We start from the raw sequence: 26983 nt of genomic DNA, 5'->3' as shown, positions 1-26983 counted from the left end.
TGGTTCCTCACTGATCTGCATGGGCTGCATTCTGCCCCTTCCACCCCACAATCCGCCCACCCCCCTGGCTGAGAACGTGCAGTAGGAATTCACGCACATGTATGTAACACGCTGCGTGGCGTGTATAACAGGGACTCACATATCTGGTCGTCCATCACCGGAACGGCTGACGTTGTGGTTTCGGCCTCGCCGCTCTGACCATCCTCTAACGTGCACCTCTGGTCATCCATTCGATTGCTTTGGAATTTACTTAAGAGGTCAAAGAAGCATTCCTCGTCCGACGGAGCCCGACTGCCTTTCTGCAATACACAGGAGGGAAGATCATTAATGGGGTTTCCTCGGCTCTCCCAGAGCTGCGTCTACAGCAATCAATGCGGTTAATGCTCCTCTCTACAGTAACTATTGATCCGAGTCAGCCTGGATGTCGGGCACGGTCAGAGGATTGCCAGTCTGCCGTAGCGCTCATGGGAAAGGTGGCGTGTTACCTCTCACCCTGTGCCCACTGTAGGCCGAGGCACTATATTGATCATATAAACATCAAGCACCAGAGCTTACAGTCTAAAGTCACGACAACCATAAAGAAACAATTGCTAACGTGTTCCAGATGTAACAACAGGCAAATCTGACACTCGCATACAAAAGTCACATTAACAGACATGAATCATAAAGTTCGGAGTAACACGCCCCGGCGTACGGCACACATCCCTGCCGTGTACCACAATCACCAGTACTTGTGTAATAAAATGAGAGGTTGTGTAATGTGACGCTAATCACTGAGCTATATTGGATGCGTATGACACAGCACACGCGTGTTCCCAGTAATTAGCATTATACAAAGCATGTGATGCATGAGTTATACAAGCATCTGCTGGGGAATCACATTCTCACACATACAGATCTCGCCTTTATCCGTGTGCAGGACACAGGCAGCAGACCTGTTGCGGGTGGCGTTTAATCCCCATTCGCAGCGTTGCGTGTGTACCAGAGTAAGGTCCTCTTGTGGGTGATAGTGTAGGAGTGCTGAGGACACGGTGTCTGGGGGAATCTGATTCATGTTACATAAATCACACAACACCATTTAGCCTTAAATACAGTTGTACGCGGACACTTCACATCTTCCTCTCAGACACACAGAGATGATCAAAATCTGCAAATGTAATATCACACGTCTTCCTCTGATAATTAATACAGCATGTTAATCAGAAGGATGTGTCAGACCATGGGTAATTAGAAGTCGCTAACAGGTGGTAAGCCCGAAAAAAAGACCCCGCTCAGTGTGAGGTTCCCTGCAGCAGAATACACAGTGGTCTCCGAGGACACACTCATCCTACACAGCGGTCTCCGAGGACACACTCATCCTACACAGCGGTCTCCGAGGACACACTCTTCCTACACAGCGGTCTCCGAGGACACAATCATTATACACAGCGGTCTCCGAGGACACACTCATCCTACACAGCGGTCTCCGAGGACACACTCATCCTACACAGCGGTCTCCGAGGACACACTCATCCTACACAGCGGTCTCCGAGGACACACTCATCCTACACAGCGGTCTCCGAGGACACACTCATCCTACACAGCGGTCTCCGAGGACACACTCTTCCTACACAGCGGTCTCCGAGGACACACTCATCCTACACACAGCGGTCTCCGAGGACACAATCATCCTACACAGCGTTCTCCGAGGACACACTGATACTACACACAGCGGTCTCCGAGGACACACTCATCCTACACAGCGTTCTCCGAGGACACACTGACACTACACACAGCGGCCTCCGAGGACACACTCATCCTACACAGTGGTCTCTGAGGACACACTGATACTACACACAGCGGTCTCTGAGGACACACTCACCCTACACAGCTGTCTCTGAGGACACACTGATACTACACACAGAGGTCTCCGAGGACACACTCACCCTACACAGCGGTCTCCGAGGACACAATCATCCTACACAGCGGTCTCTGAGGACACACTCATCCTATACAGCGGTCTCCGAGGACACACTCATCCTACACAGCGGTCTCCGAGGACACACTCATCCTACACAGCCTTCTCAGAGGACCCACTCATCCTACACAGTGGTCTCTGAGGACACACTCATCCTACACAGCGTTCTCCGAGGACACACTCTTCCTACACAGCGGTCTCCAAGGACACACTCATCCTACACAGGTCTCTGAGGACAGACTCATCCTACACAGGTCTCTGAGGACACACACTGCAGGAAGACACAGCAGCAGAACCAATGGCGTCTAGGTGTGAGAACATCTGTAGTATACACCAGTATATATCTGGGGACATAATGATCTATGGACACCTCAGAAGCAGGACCAGGTGGTTGTGGCTAATAAAAGTTTCTAGGTCATATCTGACCATGGCATGACGTTCCCTGACGTCTGGGGTCCCTGCTGGGCAGACATTAGCAGCCAGCGTGAGAGCACAGAGGTGAGGCCTGTCGCTGGTACCAGCTCAGAGACTGCAATAAATGTTACATGAACGGTGCAGGGGCAGCGAGGCTTGCAGACAAAGAACATGTACTTCACTTTGGAAACATCCCAGAAGGATTGCAGGTCATTCACAGCGAGCAGGCAACAAATGCAGAGACAGGAGGCAGCCGTGCCCGACTCCTGCCTGCAGCCACGTGACCCGGGTGCTGCGCCCGTCCTGACTGCAGCCATGTGACCCAGGACCTGCGCCCCTCCTGAAGCAAAAGGGGAAATGCTGCAGTTACAGTTCATTCAATCAAATACACTCCCTGTATGACAGGTGATGCCGATATATCACCTGGGAAACGTTGTTGTATCGTCTCAGAAGGTAGTTACTACAGTACATACCTCCCAACCCTCTCCAGGAGGATCATGCTCTGACCATGCTCTGTATCTGGACTTCCCCGGTAATGTAGGATTGCCATCACCTGCTTGAACAGGTAAATTGATAAGAAAGGTGTCACCACAGGTGATGGTAGTCATACATTACCAGGGAAGTCCAGGAGCAGAGCAATGTGTCCTCCTGGAGAGGGGCATGCTGGGAGGTATGGTTACTAAACCGGAGTGAGAAGCAGCGCTCTCTGGTGTAATAGTTAGGTATCCGATTGGCGTATAATTGTATTGTGCGTACCGTGTAATAAAGGATAAATGCTCATGCACTTTTGGTGGAGCTCTTTGAGGGCGGTGCATTACCAGCATGTACCCGGATGGTGCCAATGTGAACCCGCATAGAAGTCCTCCGTGTTTCAAGGGTAGTTCTCTCGGTGGTATATTTACCATGCAGATATCAGAGAGATAATGATGCCACATAGAATAAATAATTGAAGTTTAAAAAAGTGACATAAATATATATATATATATATATATATATATATATAAAATACAGCTTACATTAAAACACAGTGCTGGTGCAAAAAGGTGGTCGGTCAACGCGTTTCGTTGCTTACGCGTTCCATTCTGGGCTGGTGTATATACACTGTGTTATATGACACGGTGCGCACTATGTTATATATGCACTGTGTTATATAATACGTGCACACTACGTTATATATGCACTGTGTTATATGATACGTACACACTACATTATATATGCACTGTGTTATATGATACGGTGCACACTACGTTATATATGCACTGTGTTATATGATACGTACACACTAGTATATATATGCACTGTGTTATATGATACGGTGCACACTATGTTATATATGCACTGTGTTATATGATACGTACACACTAGTATATATATGCACTGTGTTATATGATACGGTGCACACTACGTTATATATACACTGTGTTATATGATACGTACACACTAGTATATATATGCACTGTGTTATATGATACGGTGCACACTACGTTATATATACACTGTGTTATATGATACGGTGCACACTACGTTATATATGCACTGTGTTATATGATACGTACACACTAGTATATATATGCACTGTGTTATATGATACGGTGCACACTACGTTATATATACACTGTGTTATATGATACGGTGCACACTACGTTATATATGCACTGTGTTATATGATACGTACACACTAGTATATATATGCACTGTGTTATATGATACGGTGCACACTATGTTATATATACACTGTGTTATATGATACGGTGCACACTACGTTATATATACACTGTGTTATATGATACGTGCACACTACTTTATATATGCACTGTGTTATATGATACGGTGCACACTACGTTATATATGCACTGTGTTATATGATACGGTGCACACTACGTTATATATACACTGTGTTATATGATACGGTGCACACTACATTATATATGCACTGTGTTATATGATACGGTGCGCACTATGTTATATATGCACTGTGTTATATGATACATGCACACTACATTATATATACACTGTTTTATATGATACATGCACACTACATTATATATACACTGTGTTATTTGATACGGTGCACACTATGTTATATATACAATGTGTTATATGATACAGTGCACACTATGTTATATACGCACTGTGTTATATGATATGGTACACACTATGTTATATATACACTGTGTTATATGATACGGTGCGCACTATGTTATATATGCACTGTTTTATATGATACGGTGCACACTATGTTATATATGCACTGTGTTATATGATACAGTGCACACTGCGTTATATATGCACTGTGTTATATGATACGGTGCACACTATGTTATATATACACTGTGTTATATGATACGTGCACACTACGTTATATATGCACTGTGTTATATGATACATGCACACTACATTATATATGCACTGTGTTATATGATACGGTGCACACTATGTTATATATACAATGTGTTATATGATACGGTGCACACTACGTTATATATACAATGTGTTATATGATACGGTGCACACTACATTATATATGCACTGTGTTATTTGATACGGTGCACACTATGTTATATATGCACTGTTTTATACGATACAGTGCACACTGAGTTATATATGTATTGTGTTATATAATACGGCGGTGCACACTACGTTATACATGTACTGTGTTATTTGATACGGTGCACACTGTTATATATACAGTGAGTTATATGATACGGTGCACACTACGTTATATATGCACTGTGTTATATGATACGGTGCACACTACATTATATATGCACTGTGTTATATGATACGGTGCACACTATGTTATATATACACTGTGTTATATGATACGGTGCACACTACGTTATATATACACTGTGTTATATGATACGGTGCACACTATGTTATATATGTACTGTGTTATATGATACGGTGCACACTACGTTATATATACACTGTGTTATATGATACGTGCACACTATGTTATATATGCACTGTTTTATATGATACAGTGCACACTATGTTATATATGCACTGTGTTATATGATACATGCACACTATGTTATATATGCACTGTGTTATATGATACATGCACACTACGTTATATATGCACTGTGTTATATGATACGTACACACTACATTATATAAGCACTGTGTTATATGATACAGTGCACACTATGTTATATATACACTGTGTTATATGATACGGTGCACACTACGTTATATATACACTGTGTTATATGATACGGTGCACACTATGTTATATATGTACTGTGTTATATGATACGGTGCACACTACGTTATATATACACTGTGTTATATGATACGTGCACACTATGTTATATATGCACTGTTTTATATGATACAGTGCACACTATGTTATATATGCACTGTGTTATATGATACATGCACACTATGTTATATATGCACTGTGTTATATGATACATGCACACTACGTTATATATACACTGTGTTATATGATACGGTGCACACTATGTTATATATGCACTGTGTTATATGATACAGTGCACACTATGTTATATATACACTGTGTTATATGATACGGTGCACACTACGTTATATATACACTGTGTTATATGATACGGTGCACACTATGTTATATATGTACTGTGTTATATGATACGGTGCACACTACGTTATATATACACTGTGTTATATGATACGTGCACACTATGTTATATATGCACTGTGTTATATGATACATGCACACTACGTTATATATGCACTGTGTTATATGATACATGCACACTACATTATATATGCACTGTGTTATATGATACGGTGCACACTATGTTATATATGCACTGTGTTATATGATACAGTGCAAACTGCGTTATATATTTGATTTAATGTTTCATGAGGATCTCAGTGACAGACTGGGATTCGTTAAGATCTCAATGACAATGAAGTTTCTAATCCATGTTGTATCGGTCTCATATGCTGCCCTTCATGCATACAGAAAAAGATGCTGTGATGAATTGTGGGTAATGACATACCGCTGCGTCATGTGGTAACTGGCGAGTATACAGCGCTGTCCTGCGGGTGCCTATAGGCAGGGTACTGCTTACATTAATATAAGCAATTATGCAGAGAAACCAGAAGAAGTTATAGGCAACTAATAACCATGTGACACATCGATGACCGCAACTCAGTCCGCAGGGGCGCGTACATGCTGCGTTTCAGACGATTAGGCAGTTTTAGTCTTAATTGGGCAGGAACCTCAGCACGCCTGAGCCCAGGGAGGCAGCTGGCATCAGTCATCTACTAATTGGCAGAAATGGGTGGTACAGCCGTTCTTACACAGTGTGTGTCTGTAGTAGGGGAATTAGATTGTCAGCTCTGTTGACAAGCCAGAGGTGGAAGTACCACTGCTGCTGGGGGTACAGAAGTTATGGAGCATAGAAAACAACCCAGAAGAATAATGGAAAGGTAACGGAATGGTGGGAGAGGGGGAGTTTGTCTGTGGGGTGAGGATCCCCCACACACATTGTGCTATGGGGCCAGAGATGTAGCGTTCCGCCCATGTGTGTTGGCCGGGACTGGTACTTACTCTGACTGGTTCCGGCCACAGTCTCACTTGATTACTAACCTCTAGGACAACTGCATCCTTTCCCAACCTGTACCCAGCAACCGGACATGTCTGCCAGTGCTATATATAACTTCTTATAAATACCCTGCACCTACTACACATGGCACCTGCCCAAATGTGGGCTGCATCAGACACCCCAGCACTACCGCCATATATGTAATATGTGCCACACGTGTGTATGACCAGGGACAGGCTCGCATACATGCACATAAATGCAACACAAAGTACCTCATGTAAGAACGATATCTTTCTGCAGATCAAGACATAAAGACATATACCGGGGCCGGTGCACAAGCTCTACACAAAACCGGTCCAGCTGAGACACAGAAGAGCCGGGAAGCAGCGACCGAACTCTGCACCCGCGGGAAGGGGTTAAACTGGGCACTTCAATTACTCCCGCGTCCCTTGTTGCCCTAGAAATAAGCAGGGCATATCCAAGGCTGCCTTGTAATTAGGCGACTTCATACAGACTGCAGGGTGACTGATTATAATTACAGGGACTCTAATTAGCAAGGATTGTCACACAGAGAAATAAGGGGCAATGTAAGACCAGATAACAGACCGAGGGTGACCTTGTCAGAGCCTTGCGGGGAGAGTGATGTGCCCGCAGCCCGCACGCTGCCATACCAGGGACAACTGTGTGCTCCTCTGACTACTACATATAACATATATATTCCCCACATGTGCTGTGTGCCTGCACGATGCCATACAGGAGACATCCATGTGACACAGCGCTATAACACCCGCAGGTAACGCCATACAGGCACAGCGCTATAACACCCGCAGGTAACGCCATACAGACACAGCGCTATAAAACCCGCAGGTAACGCTATACAGACACAGCGCTATAACACCCGCAGGTAACGCCATACAGACACAGCGCTATAACACCCACAGGTAACGCCATACAGACACAGCGCTATAACACCCGCAGGTAATGCCATACAGGCACAGCGCTATAACACCCGCAGGTAACGCCATACAGACACAGCGCTATAACACCCGCAGGTAACGCCATTAAGACACAGCGCTATAACACCCGCAGGTAACGCCATACAGACACAGCGCTATAACACTCGCAGGTAACGCCATACAGACACAGCGCTATAACACCCGCAGGTAACGCCATACAGACACAGCGCTATAACACCAGCATGTAACGCCATACAGACACAGCGCTATAACACCCGCAGGTAACGTCATACAGACACAGCGCTATAACACCCGCAGGAAACGCCATTAAGACACAGCGCTATACCACTAGCAGGTAACGCCATACAGACACAGCGCTATAACACCCGCAGGTAACGCCATACAGACACAGCGCTATAACACCCGCAGGTAACGCCATACAGACACAGTGCTATAACACCCGCAGGTAACGCCATACAGACACAGCGCTATAACACCCGCAGGTAACGTCATACAGACACAGCGCTATAACAACCGCAGGTAACGCCATACAGACACAGCGCTATAACACCCGCAGGTAACGCCATACAGGCACAGCGCTATAACACCCGCAAGTAATGCCATACAGACACAGCGCTATAACACCCGCAGGTAACGCCATACAGACACAGCGCTATAACACCCCCAGGTAACGCCATACAGACACAGCGCTATAACACTCGCAGGTAACGCCATACAGACACAGCGCTATAACACCCGCAGGTAACACCATACAGACACAGCGCTATAACACCCACAGGTACCGCCATACAGACACAGCGCTATAAAAACCGCAGGTAACGCCATACAGACACAGCACTATAACACCCGCAGGAAACGCCATATAGACACAGCGCTATAACACCTGCAGGTAACGCAATACAGACACAGCGCTATAACACCCGCAGGTAACGCCATACAGACACATCGCTATAACACCCGCAGGTAACGCCATACAGACACAGCGCTATAACACCCGCAGGTAACGCCATACAGACACAGCGCTATGACACCTGCAGGTATAGTATATCATCTATTTGTGTCATATACAGTAATACAGGTTTATATACTGGCCTGTTACTGTCAGACTGTCCCTGCTACAGCATACAGTATATAATCTATACGTGCTAAATACAGTAATACAGCATTATATACTGTCCTGTTACTGACTGTCCCTGCTAGTGTACAGTATATCATCTATATGTGCTATATACAGTTATACAGCATTATATACTGTCCTGTTACTGACTGTCCCTGCTAGTGTACAGTATATCATCTATATGTGCTATATACAGTTATACAGCATTATATACTGTCCTGTTTCTGATTGTCCCTGCTAGTGTACAGTATATCATCTATACGTGCTATATACAGTAATACAGCATTATATACTGTCCTGTTACCGACTGTCCCTGCTAGTGTACAGTATATCATCTATACGTGCTATATACAGTAATACAGCATTATATACTGTCCTGTTACCGACTGTCCCTGCTAGTGTACAGTATATCATCTATACATGCTATATACAGTAATACAGCATTATATACTGTCCTGTTACTGACTGTCCCTGCTAGTGTACAGTATATAATCTATACGTGCTATATACAGTAATACAGCATTATATACTGTCCTGTTACTGACTGTCCCTGCTAGTGTACAGTATATCATCTATACGTGCTATATACAGTTATACAGCATTATATACTGTCCTATTACTGACTGTCCCTGCTAGTGTACAGTATATCATCTATACGTGCTATATACAGTTATACAGCATTATATACTGTTCTGTTACTGACTGTGACTGCTAGTGTACAGTATATCATCTATACGTGCTATATACAGTTATACAGCATTATATACTGTCCTGATACTGACTGTCCCTGCTAGTGTACAGTATATCATCTATACGTGCTATATACAGTAATACAGCATTATATACTGTCCTGTTACTGACTGTCACTGCTAGTGTATAGCATATCATCTATACGTGCTATATACAGTAATACGGCATTATATACTGTCCTGTTACTGACTACCTGCTAGCGTACAGTATATCATCTATATGTGCTATATACAGTTATACGGCATTATATACTGTCCTGTTACCGACTGTCCCTGCTAGTGTACAGTATATCATCTATACGTGCTATATACAGTAATACAGCATTATATACTGTCCTGTTACCGACTGTCCCTGCTAGTGTACAGTATATCATCTATACATGCTATATAAAGTTATACAGCATTATATACTGTCCTGTTACTGACTGTCCCTGCTAGTGTACAGTATATCATCTATACGTGCTATATACAGTAATACAGCATTATATACTGTCCTGTTACTGACTGTCCCTGCTAGTGTACATTATATCATCTATATGTGCTATATACAGTTATACAGCATTATATACTGTCCTGTTACTGACTGTCCCTGCTAGTGTACAGTATATCATCTATATGTGCTATATACAGTTATACAGCATTATATACCGTCCTGTTACTGACTGTCCCTGCTAGTGTACAGTATATCATCTATATGTGCTATATACAGTTATACAGCATTATATACCGTCCTGTTACTGACTGTCAATGCTAGTGTACAGTATATCATCTATACGTGCTATATACAGTAATACAGCATTATATACTGTCCTATTACTGGCTGTCCCTGCTAGTGTACAGTAGTATATCATCTATACGTGCTATATACAGTAATACAGCATTATATACTGTCCTGTTACTGACTGTCCCTGCTAGTGTACAGTAGATCATCTATACGTGCTATATACAGTTATTCAGCATTATATACTGTCCTGTTACTGACTGTCCCTGCTAGTGTACAGTATATCATCTATACGTGCTATATACAGTTATACAGCATTATATACTGGCCTGTTACTGACTGTCCCTGCTAGTGTACAGTATATCATCTATACGTGCTATATACAGTAATACAGCATTATATACTGTCCTGTTACTGACTGTCCCTGCTAGTGTACAGGATATCATCTATACGTGCTATATACAGTAATACAGCATTATATACTGTCCTGTTACTGACTGTCCCTGCTAGTGTACAGGATATCATCTATACGTGCTATATACAGTTATACAGCATTATATACTGTCCTGATACTGACTGTCCCTGCTAGTGTACAGTATATCATCTATACGTGCTATATACAGTAATACAGCATTATATACTGTCCTGATACTGACTGTCACTGCTAGTGTACAGTATATCATCTATACGTGCTATATACAGTAATGCAGCATTATATACTGTCCTGTTACTGACTGTCCCTGCTATTGTACAGTATATGATCTATACGTGCTATATACAGTTATACAGCATTATATACTATCCTGTTACTGACTGTCCCTGCTAGTGTACAGTATATGATCTATACGTGCTATATACAGTTATACAGCATTATATACTGTCCTGTTACTGACTGTCCCTGCAAGTGTACAGTATATCATCTATACATGCTATATAAAGTTATACAGCATTATATACTGTCCTGTTACTGACTGTCCCTGCTAGTGTACAGTATATAATCTATACATGCTATATACAGTTATACAGCATTATATACTGTCCTGTTACTGACTGCCCCTGCTAGTGTACAGTATATCATCTATACGTGCTATATACAGTAATATAGCATTATATACTGTCCTGTTACTGACTGTCCCTGCTAGTGTACAGTATATCATCTATACGTGCTATATACAGTAATACGGCATTTTATACTGTCCTGTTACTGACTGTCCCTGCTAGTGTACAGTATATCATCTATACGTGCTATATACAGTAATACGGCATTATATACTGTCCTGTTACTGACTGCCCCTGCTAGTGTACAGTATATCATCTATACATGCTATATACAGTTATACAGCATTATATACTGTCCTGTTACTGACTGACCCTGCTAGTGTACAGTATATCATCTATACTTGCTATATACAGTTATACAGCATTATATACTGTCCTGTTACTGCTAGTGTACAGTATATCATCTATACGTGCTATATACAGTAATACAGCATTATATACTGTCCTGTTACTGACTGTCCCTGCTAGTGTACAGTATATCATCTATACGTGCTATATACAGTAATACAACATTATATACTGTCCTGTTACTGACTGTCCCTGCTAGTGTACAGTATATCATCTATACGTGCTATATACAGTAATACAGCATTATATACTGTCCTGTTACTGACTGTCCCTGCTAGTGTACAGTATATCATCTATACGTGCTATATACAGTAATACAGCATTATATACTGTCCTGTTACTGACTGTCCCTGCTAGTGTACAGTATATCATCTATACGTGCTATATACAGTAATACAGCATTATATACTGTCCTGTTACTGCTAGTGTACAGTATATCATCTATACGTGCTATATACAGTAATACAGCATTATATACTGTCCTGTTACTGACTGTCCCTGCTAGTGTACAGTATATCATCTATACGTGCTATATACAGTAATACAGCATTATATACTGTCCTGTTACTGACTGTCCCTGCTAGTGTACAGTATATCATCTATACGTGCTATATACAGTAATACAGCATTATATACTGTCCTGTTACTGACTGTCCCTGCTAGTGTACAGTATATCATCTATATGTGCTATATACAGTAATAAAGCATTATATACTGTCCTGTTACTGACTGTCCCTGCTAGTGTACAGTATATCATCTATACATGCTATATACAGTAATACAGCATTATATACTGTCCTGTTACTGACTGTCCCTGCTAGTGTACAGTATATCATCTATACGTGCTATATACAGTAATACAGCATTATATAATGTCCAGTTACTGACTGTCCCTGCTAGTGTACAGTATGTCATCTATACATGCTATATACAGTAATACAGCAATATATACTGTCCTGTTACTGACTGTCCCTGCTAGTGTACAGTATATGATATATACGTGCTATATACAGTAATACAGCATTATATACTGTCCTGTTACTGACTGTCCCTGCTAGTGTACAGTATATCATCTATACGTGCTATATACAGTTATACAGCATTATATACTGTCCTGTTACTGACTGTCCCTGCTAGTGTACAGTATATCATCTATACGTGCTATATACAGTAATGCAGCATTAGGTACTTATGTAGTATCTGGGCTGCCGATTTTGTGATTGTATGCCTTACCTTAAGGCATACAATCAGATGCGATGCGATTCGATGCGATTTTGCATAGGATTCAATGTTAAGAAGGTCCTGTTCATTTCCCCACTATCCAAGTGGGCATAGAGTTGATTTTATATAGCGTGGCGAGCGCAGCGAGCCACCGAGCCCGAAGCGTGGCGAGCAAAGCGAGGGGAAGCATATTTCTTAAAAAGTATTCTGTGTCCCCTCGCGGGGCTCGCTACGCTCGCCACGCTTCGGGCTCGGTGGCTCGCTACGCTCGCCACAGGTTTATATCCAACTCCATGCCCACTTGGATAGTGGGGAAAGGAAAAGGACCCCTTTTTCCCATTGAATTCTATGTTAAAATGGACTCAGACCATTTTAACATTGAATCCTATGGAAAAATCTTGACCATCGCATCGCATACGATTTGGTCGCATGCGATGCGATACGATCCGATTTCTAAATCGGACGCCCAGATACTACATAAGTACCCAGCATTATATACTGTCCTGTTACTGACTGTCCCTGCTAGTGTACAGTATATCATCTATAAGTGCTATATACAGTAATACAGCATTATATACTGTCCTGTTACTGACTACCTGCTAGTGTACAGTATATCATCTATACGTGCTATATACAGTTATACAGCATTATATACTGTCCTGTTACTGACTACCTGCTAGTGTACAGTATATCATCTATATGTGCTATATACAGTAATACAGCATTATATACTGTCCTGTTACTGACTGCCCCTGCTAGTGTACAGTATATCATCTATAAGTGCTATATACAGTTATACAGCATTATATACTGTCCTGTTAGTGACTGCCCCTGCTAGTGTACAGTATATCATCTATACGTGCTATATACAGTAATACAACATTATATACTGTCCTGTTACTGACTGTCCCTGCTAGTGTACAGTATATCATCTATACGTGCTATATACAGTTATACAGCATTATATACTGTCCTGTTACTAACTACCTGCTAGTGTACAGTATATCATCTATACGTGCTATATACAGTAATACAGCATTATATACTGTCCTGTTACTGACTGTCCCTGCTAGTGTACAGTATATCATCTATGCGTGCTATATAAAGTTATACAGCATTATATACTGTCCTGTTACTGACTGTCCCTGCTAGTGTACAGTATATTATCTATACGTGCTATATACAGTTATACAGCATTATATACTGTCCTGTTACTGACTGCCCCTGCTAGTGTACAGTATATCATCTATACGTGCTATATACAGTAATACAGCATTATATACTGTCCTGATACTGACTGTCCCTGCTAGTGTACAGTATATCATCTATACGTGCTATATACAGTAATACAGCATTATATACTGTCCTGTTACTGACTGTCCCTGCTAGTGTACAGCATATCATCTATATGTGCTATATACAGTTATACAGCATTATATACCGTCCTGTTACTGACTGTCCCTGCTAGTGTACAGTATATCATCTATACGTGCTATATACAGTAATACAGCATTATATAATGTCCTGTTACCGACTGTCCCTGCTAGTGTACAGTATATCATCTATACGTGCTATATACAGTAATACAGCATTATATACTGTCCTGTTACTGACTGTCCCTGCTAGTGTACAGCATATCATCTATATGTGCTATATACATTATATATCTCCGCCATAACCGGTCAGACAGAAGAGGGGAGAGTTGCCGGCAATGAGCACAGTACAGGGTGGACAGGGCCAGTACTGATGCTGATGGGTTCCCCTGTAATCTGCACACAGCATATGGCTGACAGATCAGCGCTGGCATCATTAAACCAAACTTAATCCATAATCACAAACCTAAACGAGATCAGGCAGCATCAGCACTTAATGACTTACCGATCAGCATTACACTACACACTATTTATGTCCTGCCCGCATGTTACGGGCAGTGGGTGCCATGTGCCGGGCACCAGACTGGGGCAGATGGACCAAGTATCGGAGAGAGATAAAGTACCACGCCAGTTAGACGCTGATTTGGTTCCTACTTTACCTCTCTCTAAAGTTTAGTCCATAGTGCCCACCTCCTGTCACATGGCAGTTAGGAGCTGGTTGGCTATTACTTTATCTCTCCCTACGGATAAATTCATAGACCTTCATTTCTCTCGGTGGATTAGGAGACGCGTTGGGTCGTGCCCGTCTCTCTCTGCCGTAAGTAGAGGGAATTACTGAGAGAGGGATACAAGTTGTCCTTGGTGATCCATCGCCCCATTAGTGCTCTGCAGTTCCTGGAGACAGGCTCTGCATGTTCCGGCAGATCTCCGCCAAGTCATGCAAGAGAAGCAGAGCCGTCTGCGCCGACATAAAAGTCCCTTTCTTAAAAGATTTAGTAGGTCTGTTAACCCCGTGCTGCTGGGAAGCCTCAGCCGCCGGCGGATACCTCGCTGGATGCACCAACGTTCCTGCGGAATGGGGGTTAGTCTAAGTTTGGGGGGGTTCCGCTATGTTGGGGGACACACACATACAGAAACAATTCCTATCACATACACGGATTCCCTGAGAGGCGAGACCCCGTCCCTGTGGCACCAGGGGGTCCTGTAATTAGGGGGGGCTGAGGGATGCAGACAAGGGATGCTATGTTAGCTGATGGTGCCCAGTAGGTGCCCAGGGTGGTACTCACGGATCCCGGGAGACAGAGCCTCTGCTATATCCCTGTGCTGGCGGAGCAGCGATCATCCATGTGGAAACAGGAGACAGTGCCAGTAACCTGCTCTATACTGAGACAGCCCATTTGCCGGCTGTGTGATACAATTCGGGCTGGATGGGGACCAACCCACCAAATAAAGCAGCACACACCCTCACGGCAAGGATGTTACTGCTCCTCGCTGGCAGGATGAGCAAACACATCGCCCGGGATTTATATAGCGTGATGCACCAGGTGGTGCTGGTAACCCTTTCAGGGCTGGGATTCCAGAACACACAAGGCATTCTACTGGCATGGGGGGAAAATAGGGGGAGATTTACTAAGAATCGGCTGCGATCCCTAATTGCACCTTATTCCTGGAAAGTTTTCAGCATCAAATTATAAAACGACTTAGGGGTTATTCACACCTGATCGTAGGGCCGCTCCGCCAGAGTGACATCCTGCCCCGCGCAGGGCTGTGAAGATATCACAGATTGGTGACTAAAGGGAAACCCATTCGCAGCTCGCTGCGTTTTACCTGACACACACAGAGACGTCCGGTTCCCACCCACAAATGTCGGCTTTCTGTCCATCAACGGCCAGTGATGGAAAAAAAAACGCTGGATTTTATCGCAGGTTGGCCTTGCGCATACATGCCGCCAGCCATACGCATACACAGTCTATGAATGATTGCTCAGCCTGCACAGTCGCAGCCGTGCGATCAAGTCTGAATAACCCCCTTGGCACCATGTTGTGCCGAGTCACGTTGTCCGATAGGGACAGGAATCGTCTTGGTTGTGCTGGGAGGAGCCGACTGAGAAGCGATAAAGCAGTGATGTTAACATTAGTCCAACAATGGGCCTGATTCAACACCAAGCGGCTTAACGCGAATCCCCTCGGTAACATGAGAGAACACATCCCTCGCATTCAGCCACTAGAAGGAGAAAATCAGTCGATGGTCGCGACATTGAATGATTTCTCCTGCCTTCGCAAATAAAAGTCGGTCTCAACTGCTAGGACGAAGACAGGATGGGCGGCGGACCCGGCCTTCCCTCCCCGCAGCGAACAGACCGGCAAGTGTGTAACTCGCCGAAGCCGTTTGCAGTTGGGGTTTGCACACACCATCCTGAATTGGCCCCAGTGTCTGTTCCAGGGGTGATATTTGGCTAACGAGTTCATGTCTGACATGTGGGGCCAAATGTAATAGGGTGTGAGAATTACAAAGTTAGAGTTTTCACGTTTTTTTAAAGCGGCAATCATTTACACTGCAATACCAGGTATATATTGACATGTAATTGATTGCCACTTTAAACTCTCCCAAAATCTATTGTGTTATGATTCTCGGATGTTACATTTGGCCCTTAGTAAATCCGGAGTTTATCACTGAAACTGGATCCTGGAAACTGGGTCTACAGAGTAATGGCGGCCGCACCTGTGCAAGCAGCAGGACGGCGCATGTGTAGGTGACCGTGCAGCACACTTAGCTCCCCCTAGTGGCAAGATGAGGTCCCTGCAGGTGCGGCATAATACACTCACCTGGAGTCATTACATATGGCAATGCCACTGTGGGTGCTAATATCGTACTCAGATCATATTGGGGTTATTAATAAATGGGCTCCTAAATGACTGACCAAGGGGGGAAGTATCACAGCTTGGAGAGAGAGATAAAGTACCAAATACATCTCCCAAATGTTTTTTTATAGTTCCTGCTCCTCCAGGTCAGTGATAGGCTGAGAATTTGACACGGGCTGTGATGTCACTGGCAGGGAGGAGCTAAAGCCGCACGAAGACTAATGGGGTAAATTTACTAAGATGGGAGTTCTATATCACATGTGATGTTGCTAAGGGCAACCAATCAGAATCTACTTATTTATTTAGCACCTTCTAGAAAATAATAGATATAATCTGATTGGTTGCCCCCTGAGCGACCATGCAGCTCCCCCGCAACAAGCCTACTGACTGACTGGTCCATCCTGTCACTACGCCAATCTCTACACCGGGCACAGCCTATAATGTACTGTAAGCATGGCCTGCAGCTGGGGGCAACCATTTTTGTGCCTTAACTAATAACTAAGGGCCTGATTCAGATCTGATCGCTGATCTGCTGCAGATTCACTCACAGATCAATACGCAATTCACAAGTCATCAAATGGTTTTCCCAGTCTGTGCGTAACTCTGACTCTCCCACACCTCTGTAACAGAGACAGACTGACCAAGGCCGGCTCCGACAGACCCTTCCTAATAACGCCTGGACATGCCTACGTTTTGTCTGACACTCCCAAATAATAGCCAGTTACCACCCCCCAAACAGCGACTTCCTGTCAGCCAACCTCCCCGGACACTTCGCGTTTACCATCCGTATGTATTTTCTGTCGCTATGATCCGTATATCTCCTCAAACATTCGATAATCACTCTCTTTCTGCGAATTCAACGATCGACTCTGAATTAAGTCCAAAGGGCGGCTGCATTATTATGGACAAGATGATGTCATCAGCGTGCAGCAAATCGCTACATGGAGGCACGAGCCACATGCACACTCGTACCTCCCAAATTGGGGGATCACTAGTAATGTACCAGAAGGGGGGGTGGCCATGTGGCCTGACCAGCCACTGCAACGCACAGGCTATTGGTGGCGTGAGGTGGCGCTGCCTCTTCCCTGGCTTTGTCACGGCAGAAAGTGCGCCTGATTGGGGGGACTGATCACATGACTTCCCCGGATTTAGGGCTCATCATCTGATGGCTGATATCGGGTACCAGGCTTGTGCATTGGTAACAGTAACGCACACTAGACCAGGTCACAGAGACAGCGCTGCACGATGCAGTCTCATTGCCTAGAAATATGTCAGTTATCTAATTAGACCATTCTCACACTGGGGGATAACATGTGATCCTGCCCTACCTAAAGCCGGGCCGCAGAGGGAGACTCCTTTCTGTATATAGAGCTAAGATACGGCAATCATTTACCCAAACGGTTACAGAACACTTTATTAGTCTTGTCAATCAGATGCAATAGAGGGGCCGGCAGGAGAGCACCAGCCTCAGAGACAGCAGATAGTGATGTGGGTGGTGGTCCGTGGGCATTACTACAGGGTTATACGTCGCGGACATACAGCCGCACAGCCTATAGAGCTTGCAGAGTCACCGAACCATTAGCAAGGATCGCAGATATTCCCACTGTGTCCTCTATGTCTCCCAGGACACCAGGGGCGAAATGTAATAGAGGTCGTTCTTTTACACATGTGCGAATTTTGGTCCAAAACGTCCGAAATCGCACGTTTTCCAAAACTCGCACATGTAACAGGGTGCGATTCGCGGCAAAAAAACCTGCACTTTTTGCAGCGAAATCGCACATTTTCAAGTGGCAATTTTTAGTAACACTTCAATTTGCATCCAGATGTTTTCCAATTACAAAGTATCTAACTCGCACAATCACGGTCCGGGATTTCCCGATGCCGGACCAGGATTGGCTTGTGGGCGGGCCTAAGTCCCGGTCGGTGGGGCGGAGCCTCAGAAGTAAACAGAAGACCAGAGCTTGGTTACAGCGGTGCAGGGGTCCCGGAGAAGCCCTGAAGACGGCTGGTGAGTATGTTTTCTATCCACAGGTACCCCAAATGTATACTACTGGACAAGGGGACCGATGCTCCGTGGCAACATAAGTGAGTATTGGATGAGTGGGCCCCGTGTGCAATAAAGTTTTACTGCAAGTGTGTTGTATGTGTGTATTTATTTAACTATTTGTACTACTGTGGGACTACAAGTCCCAGCAGGCCCTTTATTGCCCCCGCATGCTGGGACTTGTGGTTCTCCAAGTCCCTGCATGCAGTGCAGGCTTGCTGGGACTCATAGTTCCACAGCAATATACAATAGGATATTTTCTACACCAATTGTCAGCTCGATGCCCACCACCCAGGGGCATCGAGGACAGCTCAGGGCTTCAACATGGGCAGGTAAGTTCTGGAGGGGGGGGGGGGCTCTTATTTTGGGGGCTCCCCACTTCCCCAGGACCCCTGCCCATGCTGACTGGTCAGTGGGATGAATGCTTTGGCCGGGGGGACTTGTATAAAAAGTCTCCCGTCAGCTGTGGCATTACCCTGCTGGCTGGTAGGACCTGGTGCTGGTTCTTGAAATACAGGGGATCCCTAGTCATTTTGTCCCCCCGTATTTTGGGAACCAGGACCGGCCCTTGAGCTTGGTGCTGGTTTTGTAAAATCAAGGGAACCCCAACTTGTTTGTCCCTGTGATTTTATGAAACCAGGACAGGCTCTTTGAGCCCGGGGCTGGTTATGCTCAGGAAGGGGAACCGCCACACTTTTTTTTTAACACAAAATCGCATGACTGAAAATGCGCACACTTTGAAGTCTAAAAATCGCACTTTTTTCTCATTACATATTCGAATTCGCGGCAAAAAATTTGATTTTTAAAGGTCCGATTTGGTGCAATTTTTAAACATGACCAAAAATCGCCACCTATTACATTTCGCCCCAGGTGTGTGAGCAGAACGTGGGAATATCAAATTGGATTATACAGAGAATGTTCCCATAATATGACGTAATACCATATAACGACAATCTGTAGTCTACATAAACCACGCCCACATACTTGTTAGGACACACCCCTTTCTGGGTCCAGGAATCAGCACGGTCTTGAGTAAACCAGGGACTGTTGTCAGGTACATTGGTGGATCTATACTGGGCTCAGGGAGAGCAGTGCTCAGGGGCCCCTGGGTCCACACCGCACCCGTATAATTACACTGAACCATCCAGACTCCCACTGCAGACCGAAATCACTGGGAAAATGTCTCAGCTCATGTAATGGAGAGGCGCCTCTCCTGCAGAGCTGACACTTCAGGCCATGTACTGAGCGACTACTATAACGTTACTCAGATAATCCCTCCACCCCTGGTCTTATTACAGGACAGGGAGCGGTGTGAAGGGAAGAACACAGACTTGTATATAAGTGACAGTAACGAGTAGGATCCACCCTCTGTCACAGATTAATGAGATCATCTGCGTCCCAACATACAGAACACATATCTGTGCTGAGATCATCTGCGTCCCAACATACAGAACACATATCTGTGCTGTGCACACGCAGGGACCTCGCTGGGGGCTCATACTGTACAACATCTCCTCCTACTGTACAACATCTCCTCAAGTGCTAATAGACATGGTGGTGCCTCGCACCTCCCTCCCCAGAGCACAGTGCCTTCCACTCTCATTTCTGCAGTGACAATAATAGAAGGCGATAATGGGGGCGATTCAGATTTGGTAAGAAGGGCCGAATTCAGCCCAGTTCCGATGGTGGGGGCGTTTCACACTAGCCGAGCCTTTGGTTCCGTAGGGGGGCGGGTGGGGGAGCACACCGGGCCAGAGCAGGGGAACGCCCTGGGGATGCCTGCTCAGGGCGGGAGGCTGGCGTCATATGACGTCAGTGCCCACCCCCTTTTTGGCGATTAGCGGCGGAAATAAAAGTCTGTTTAGACAGACCATGGAATGATTTATTTCCCCTTCGGCCGCTAGATATTGGTGACCATTGCAGATGGAACCAGGAACATAACACTGGGCATTGTACTGTAACAAGTGCCATGGAGACAGTATGAAATGCCAGGCTTATCAGCAGAGAGCAGGCGGCATCAGAGTAAGACACCTGCTGCAGAACGTAGCTATGCACCTGTGCGGGCGGAGCGGCACCTTATTACTATGCAGAGCACAGATCTGCGCCGCTACAAGAACAGTTTTCAGATTATCTGTTTACATGGGACATTTGTGGTCCCAAATCCATGGAGTATAAATAAAGCCCAAAATACATTACACTACACCAGTGGTTCCCACGCTGTGTGCCATGTTACCCTGGGGTATCTCAGGACGCTTCAGGGGTGCCGCAGGTTGGTACAGAACCAATAGAAATCATTTATGGTCAGCGGCACTGATCAATATAATTTAGTGTTTACCCGCGGGTCATTCGTTCTTGTGGCACCGCCTCAATTGTCATCAGTGGTGCGGCATATCGTATGTGTACCAACATCTCCACTTTACACAGTATGACTTCCTCCAACATCTCCACATTACACAGTATAACTTCCTCCAACATCTCCACATTACACAGTATAACTTCCTCCAACATATCCACATTACACAGTATGACTTCCTCCAACATCTCCACATTACACAGTATGACTTCCTCCAACATCTCCACAATACACAGTATAACTTCCTCCAACATCTCCACATTACACAGTATAACTTCCTCCAACATCTCCACATTACACAGTATAACTTCCTCCAACATCTCCACATTACACAGTATAACTTCCTCCAACATCTCCACATTACACAGTATAACTTCCTCCAACATATCCACATTACACAGTATGACCTCCTCCAACATCTCCACATTACACAGTATAACTTCCTCCAACATATCCACATTACACAGTATGACTTCCTCCAACATCTCCACATTACACAGTATAACTTCCTCCAACATATCCACATTACACAGTATAACTACCGCCAACATCTCCACATTACACAGTATGACTTCCTCCAACATCTCCACAAAACACAGTATGACCTCCTCCAACATCTCCACATTACACAGTATAACTTCCTCCAACATCTCCACATTACACAGTATGACTTCCTCCAACATCTCCACATTACACAGTATAACTTCCTCCAACCTATCCACATTACACAGTATAACTTCCTCCAACATATCCACATTACACAGTATGACTTCCTCCAACATCTCCACAATACACAGTATGACCTCCTCCAACATCTCCACATTACACAGTATAACTTCCTCCAACATATCCACATTACACAGTATGACTTCCTACAACATCTCCACATTACACAGTATGACTTCCTACAACAGCTCCACATTACACAGTATGACTTCCTCCAACATCTCCACATTACACAGTATAACTTCCTCCAACATCTCCACATTACACAGTATAACTTCCTCCAACATCTCCACATTACACAGTATAACTTCCTCCAACATCTCCACATTACACAGTATGACTTCCTCCAACATATCTACATTACACAGTATGACTTCCTCCAACATCTCCACATTACACAGTATAACTACCTCCAACATCTCCACATTACACAGTATAACTACCGCCAACATCTCCACATTACACAGTATAACTACCGCCAACATCTCCACATTACACAGTATGACTTCCTCCAACATCTCCACATTACACAGTATAACTTCCTCCAACATCTCCACATTACACAGTATAACTTCCTCCAACATATCCACATTACACAGTATGACTTCCTCCAACATCTCCACATTACACAGTATAACTTCCTCCAACCTATCCACATTACACAGTATAACTTCCTCCAACATATCCACATTACACAGTATGACTTCCTCCAACATCTCCACAATACACAGTATGACCTCCTCCAACATCTCCACATTACACAGTATAACTTCCTCCAACATATCCACATTACACAGTATGACTTCCTCCAACATCTCCACATTACACAGTATAACTTCCTCCAACCTATCCACATTACACAGTATGACTTCCTCCAACATCTCCACATTACACAGTATAACTTCCTCCAACATATCCACATTACACAGTATAACTACCGCCAACATCTCCACATTACACAGTATGACTTCCTCCAACATCTCCACAATACACAGTATGACCTCCTCCAACATCTCCACATTACACAGTATAACTTCCTCCAACATCTCCACATTACACAGTATGACTTCCTCCAACATCTCCACATTACACAGTATAACTTCCTCCAACCTATCCACATTACACAGTATAACTTCCTCCAACATATCCACATTACACAGTATGACTTCCTCCAACATCTCCACAATACACAGTATGACCTCCTCCAACATCTCCACATTACACAGTATAACTTCCTCCAACATATCCACATTACACAGTATGACTTCCTACAACATCTCCACATTACACAGTATGACTTCCTACAACAGCTCCACATTACACAGTATGACTTCCTACAACATCTCCACATTACACAGTATGACTTCCCCCAACAGCTCCACATTACACAGTATGACTTCCTCCAACATCTCCACATTACACAGTATAACTTCCTCCAACATCTCCACATTACACAGTATAACTTCCTCCAACATCTCCACATTACACAGTATAACTTCCTGCAACATCTCCACATTACACAGTATGACTTCCTCCAACATATCTACATTACACAGTATGACTTCCTCTAACATCTCCACATTACACAGTATAACTACCTCCAACATCTCCACATTACACAGTATAACTACCGCCAACATCTCCACATTACACAGTATAACTACCGCCAACATCTCCACATTACACAGTATGACTTCCTCCAACATCTCCACATTACACAGTATAACTTCCTCCAACATCTCCACATTACACAGTATAACTTCCTCCAACATATCCACATTACACAGTATAACTTCCTCCAACATCTCCACATTACACAGTATAACTTCCTCCAACATCTCCACAATACACAGTATGACCTCCTCCAACATCTCCACATTACACAGTATAACTTCCTCCAACATCTCCACAATACACAGTATGACTTCCTCCAACATCTCCACATTACACAGTATGACTTCCAACATCTCCACATTACACAGTATAACTTCCTCTAACATATCCACATTACACAGTATAACTTCCTCCAATATCTCCACATTGCACAGTATAACTGCCTCCAACATCTCCACAATACACAGTATGACTTCCTCCAACATCTCCACATTACACAGTATTACTTCCTCCAACATATCCACATTACACAGTATAACTTCCACCAACATCTCCACAATACACAGTATTACTTCCTCCAACATATCCACATTACACAGTATAACTTCCTCCAACATCTCCGCATTGCACAGTTAATGCAGGGTGCTGTACATAAAGAGAGTAATACGTTGGAACTCAGACAAGGTTATCACATATAGCAAGTCTCTAGCAGAAGCATATGTTACAGGACACTAAGGGGGTATTTAATCCCATCAGAAATAGTCAGAATAGTCAAGTTTTGCATTTTTCGTTTTGCTCGACAGCCAAAATGCAACTCGACAATTCGAGTTTCCGCCTATTCAAAGTGTAAATCATCAGTGACTCCTCCTGTCGACATTTGACCAATGAGACGAGCTGTAGGCGTGCCGATCTCGCCTTTCCGCCTAGACAGATACTTTATAAACCCACTGCAAGGGACCTAAGTGAGGTCCATTCGCATTGCCTCATAAATACATAGTTTAAAAAAACTTATACAATCTGGACAGACAACATTTTCAAAGGAAAGAATAAAGTTAGAAAAAAGCACCATTTAAAGCCATAAGGCCACATGAGCTGTACAGTACAGTAGTTATATAGTATATCCCCCATTACAAGAGCGTCAAAATGTATAAGGGATAAAAGGAATTTAAGCTATTCTAGAGATACATATGTACTGTACCATTTATTAAACAACTACACTGTTCATAAGCATTGTTTCATAATATCAGGTAATCCTGAAGCATACTTAGGATTGCCTACCCTCCCGGAATTGTCGGGAGGCTCTCGAAATCGGGTCCCCCTCCCGGTCCCCCAGGAAGGTTGGCAATCCTCCCGCTTTTGCCTGGCAGCCCCTGAACCCCCCTTCCTTACCGCACTAATTAACGTTTTTTTCACAGGTTCGTGGCAAGGGGTGGAGCTAAAATGATGCAATTCGCGTAATTTCGTGTCATTTTAGACCCGCCCCCTACTCTCGAACCTGCGAATCGTGGTGTTTGCCTGTATTGGGGGCGGGGCTTTCAGTCATCAGCCCCGTCCCTGCCCCCAGACCTGAAGTTCCGACTGCCCTCTCCAGGCTTCTCCCGGAGAGGCTATCCGAAAAGTCGGCAAGTATGAGCATACTTATAGAAGGCTACTGAAATAGATGCCCCAGCAACAAACTTTGGAAATCTGAAGTACAGAATGCATTGCAATTACACAACATTTTAATCACTTTTGTAAAGTAAATCATGGAATGAAAGTATTCAAAAAATAAAAAGAATATGAGCTGAGAGGAGTGGCACAAACAACAAAAAATCATGAGGTTTGGGAATGGGCATGCTTGTGGGACAGATTGGTAAAGCAAAAGTACCCTATCATGACTCCTGAAAGAGGCGAGTTAAAAAAGTAGAGAACCTGCCTTGAAGCGGCTGAGCACCTGAACAATAATCCACATTGAATAGGCAGATGAGAATATCCCGAGAAATCTCACCCAAATATGCTCGACGATTCGAAAATTGGTCATCTCGACAGGCGAGCAAAACGGAACCACAAATCAGGCGAGCTCGCCTCAAGTCAGAATGAATAGACGAGCTCTGAAAAAACGTAATTTCCTGTCGAACAAATTTAAAAAACTCGACAAAATGACATGCTCGACTGGGATTAAATACCCCCCCCTAATAGACTCCACTGCATCCAGGTGACAAATCATTACTCACTTTATCATGGCCTAGTAGGAACAACTATATCTCTCACATGCAAGGGGAAAATAACATTGACACAAGTTTGCAGCGGCACCAGACTAGACTATAACCGGAAGGCTGCAGGGAAGGAAGAGAACAGGAACAGTCACTCTGCTCTTGGCAACAACTTTGCCCAAAGCAAAGGACAGAAGCGCAGTGACAGAAGTGTAATGGTTGCAGGACAGGATGGAGCATCCATCTGTCCTGAGAACGATCATGCGCTGCAGGCACCACCGCCCCGTGGCTGCGCAGGACCTGCGTGTACGCGCGACTTTGTTGCATGCTGACCCATAGACCAGTGGTTCTCAACCTCAGTTCTCAAAAACCCCATGCAGTGCACATTTCTAGGTCACCCAGCATGTGCACAGGTGCATTTATTACTCACTGACACATTTTAAAAGATCCGCAGGTGGAGCTAATTATTTCACTTGCGATTCTGTTCGGAGACATGGAAAACGTGCACTGTGTGTGGGGGTCCGGAGGACCGAGGTTGAGAACCACTGCCATGGACTATTATTACACTCCCATAGCAGGGCTATGTAAGTGTTAATACTTGTGTTGTTTGCATCCAGACCACATCACGTGGTCATTATTCTGATAATTGTATCGATGAATAATTCTGCCATTTAATTAAAAGCAAAAAATGAAATGTATTTCCGGCAGTCTCTAAT

At 44.1% G+C, this 26983-nt stretch overlaps 1 protein-coding gene across 6 annotated transcripts in view; it reads right to left on the bottom strand.

The window, feature by feature from the left end:
• The window catches only part of GPSM1 (G protein signaling modulator 1), a 145936-nt gene that overhangs the window by 14109 nt on the left and 104844 nt on the right, over positions 1–26983 (bottom strand). For 5 of the 6 annotated variants that reach the window (XM_083161132.1, XM_083161131.1, XM_083161130.1 and 2 more), the window contains one exon: positions 140–299. In XM_083161132.1, coding sequence (XP_083017258.1) covers positions 140–299 — 160 coding nt within the window. Of the gene's footprint in view, positions 1–139; positions 300–15763; positions 15904–26983 lie in introns of those variants that run through there. The other variant, XM_083161133.1, reaches the window with a different exon arrangement.

The sequence above is a fragment of the Crinia signifera genome, chromosome 9 (genome assembly GCF_055691185.1).
Source record: "Crinia signifera chromosome 9, ASM5569118v1, whole genome shotgun sequence".
Taxonomy (NCBI): Eukaryota; Metazoa; Chordata; class Amphibia; order Anura; family Myobatrachidae; genus Crinia; species Crinia signifera.
The sequence above is the reverse complement of the archived record's forward strand: the minus strand, read 5'-3'. Positions and strand labels throughout refer to the sequence as shown.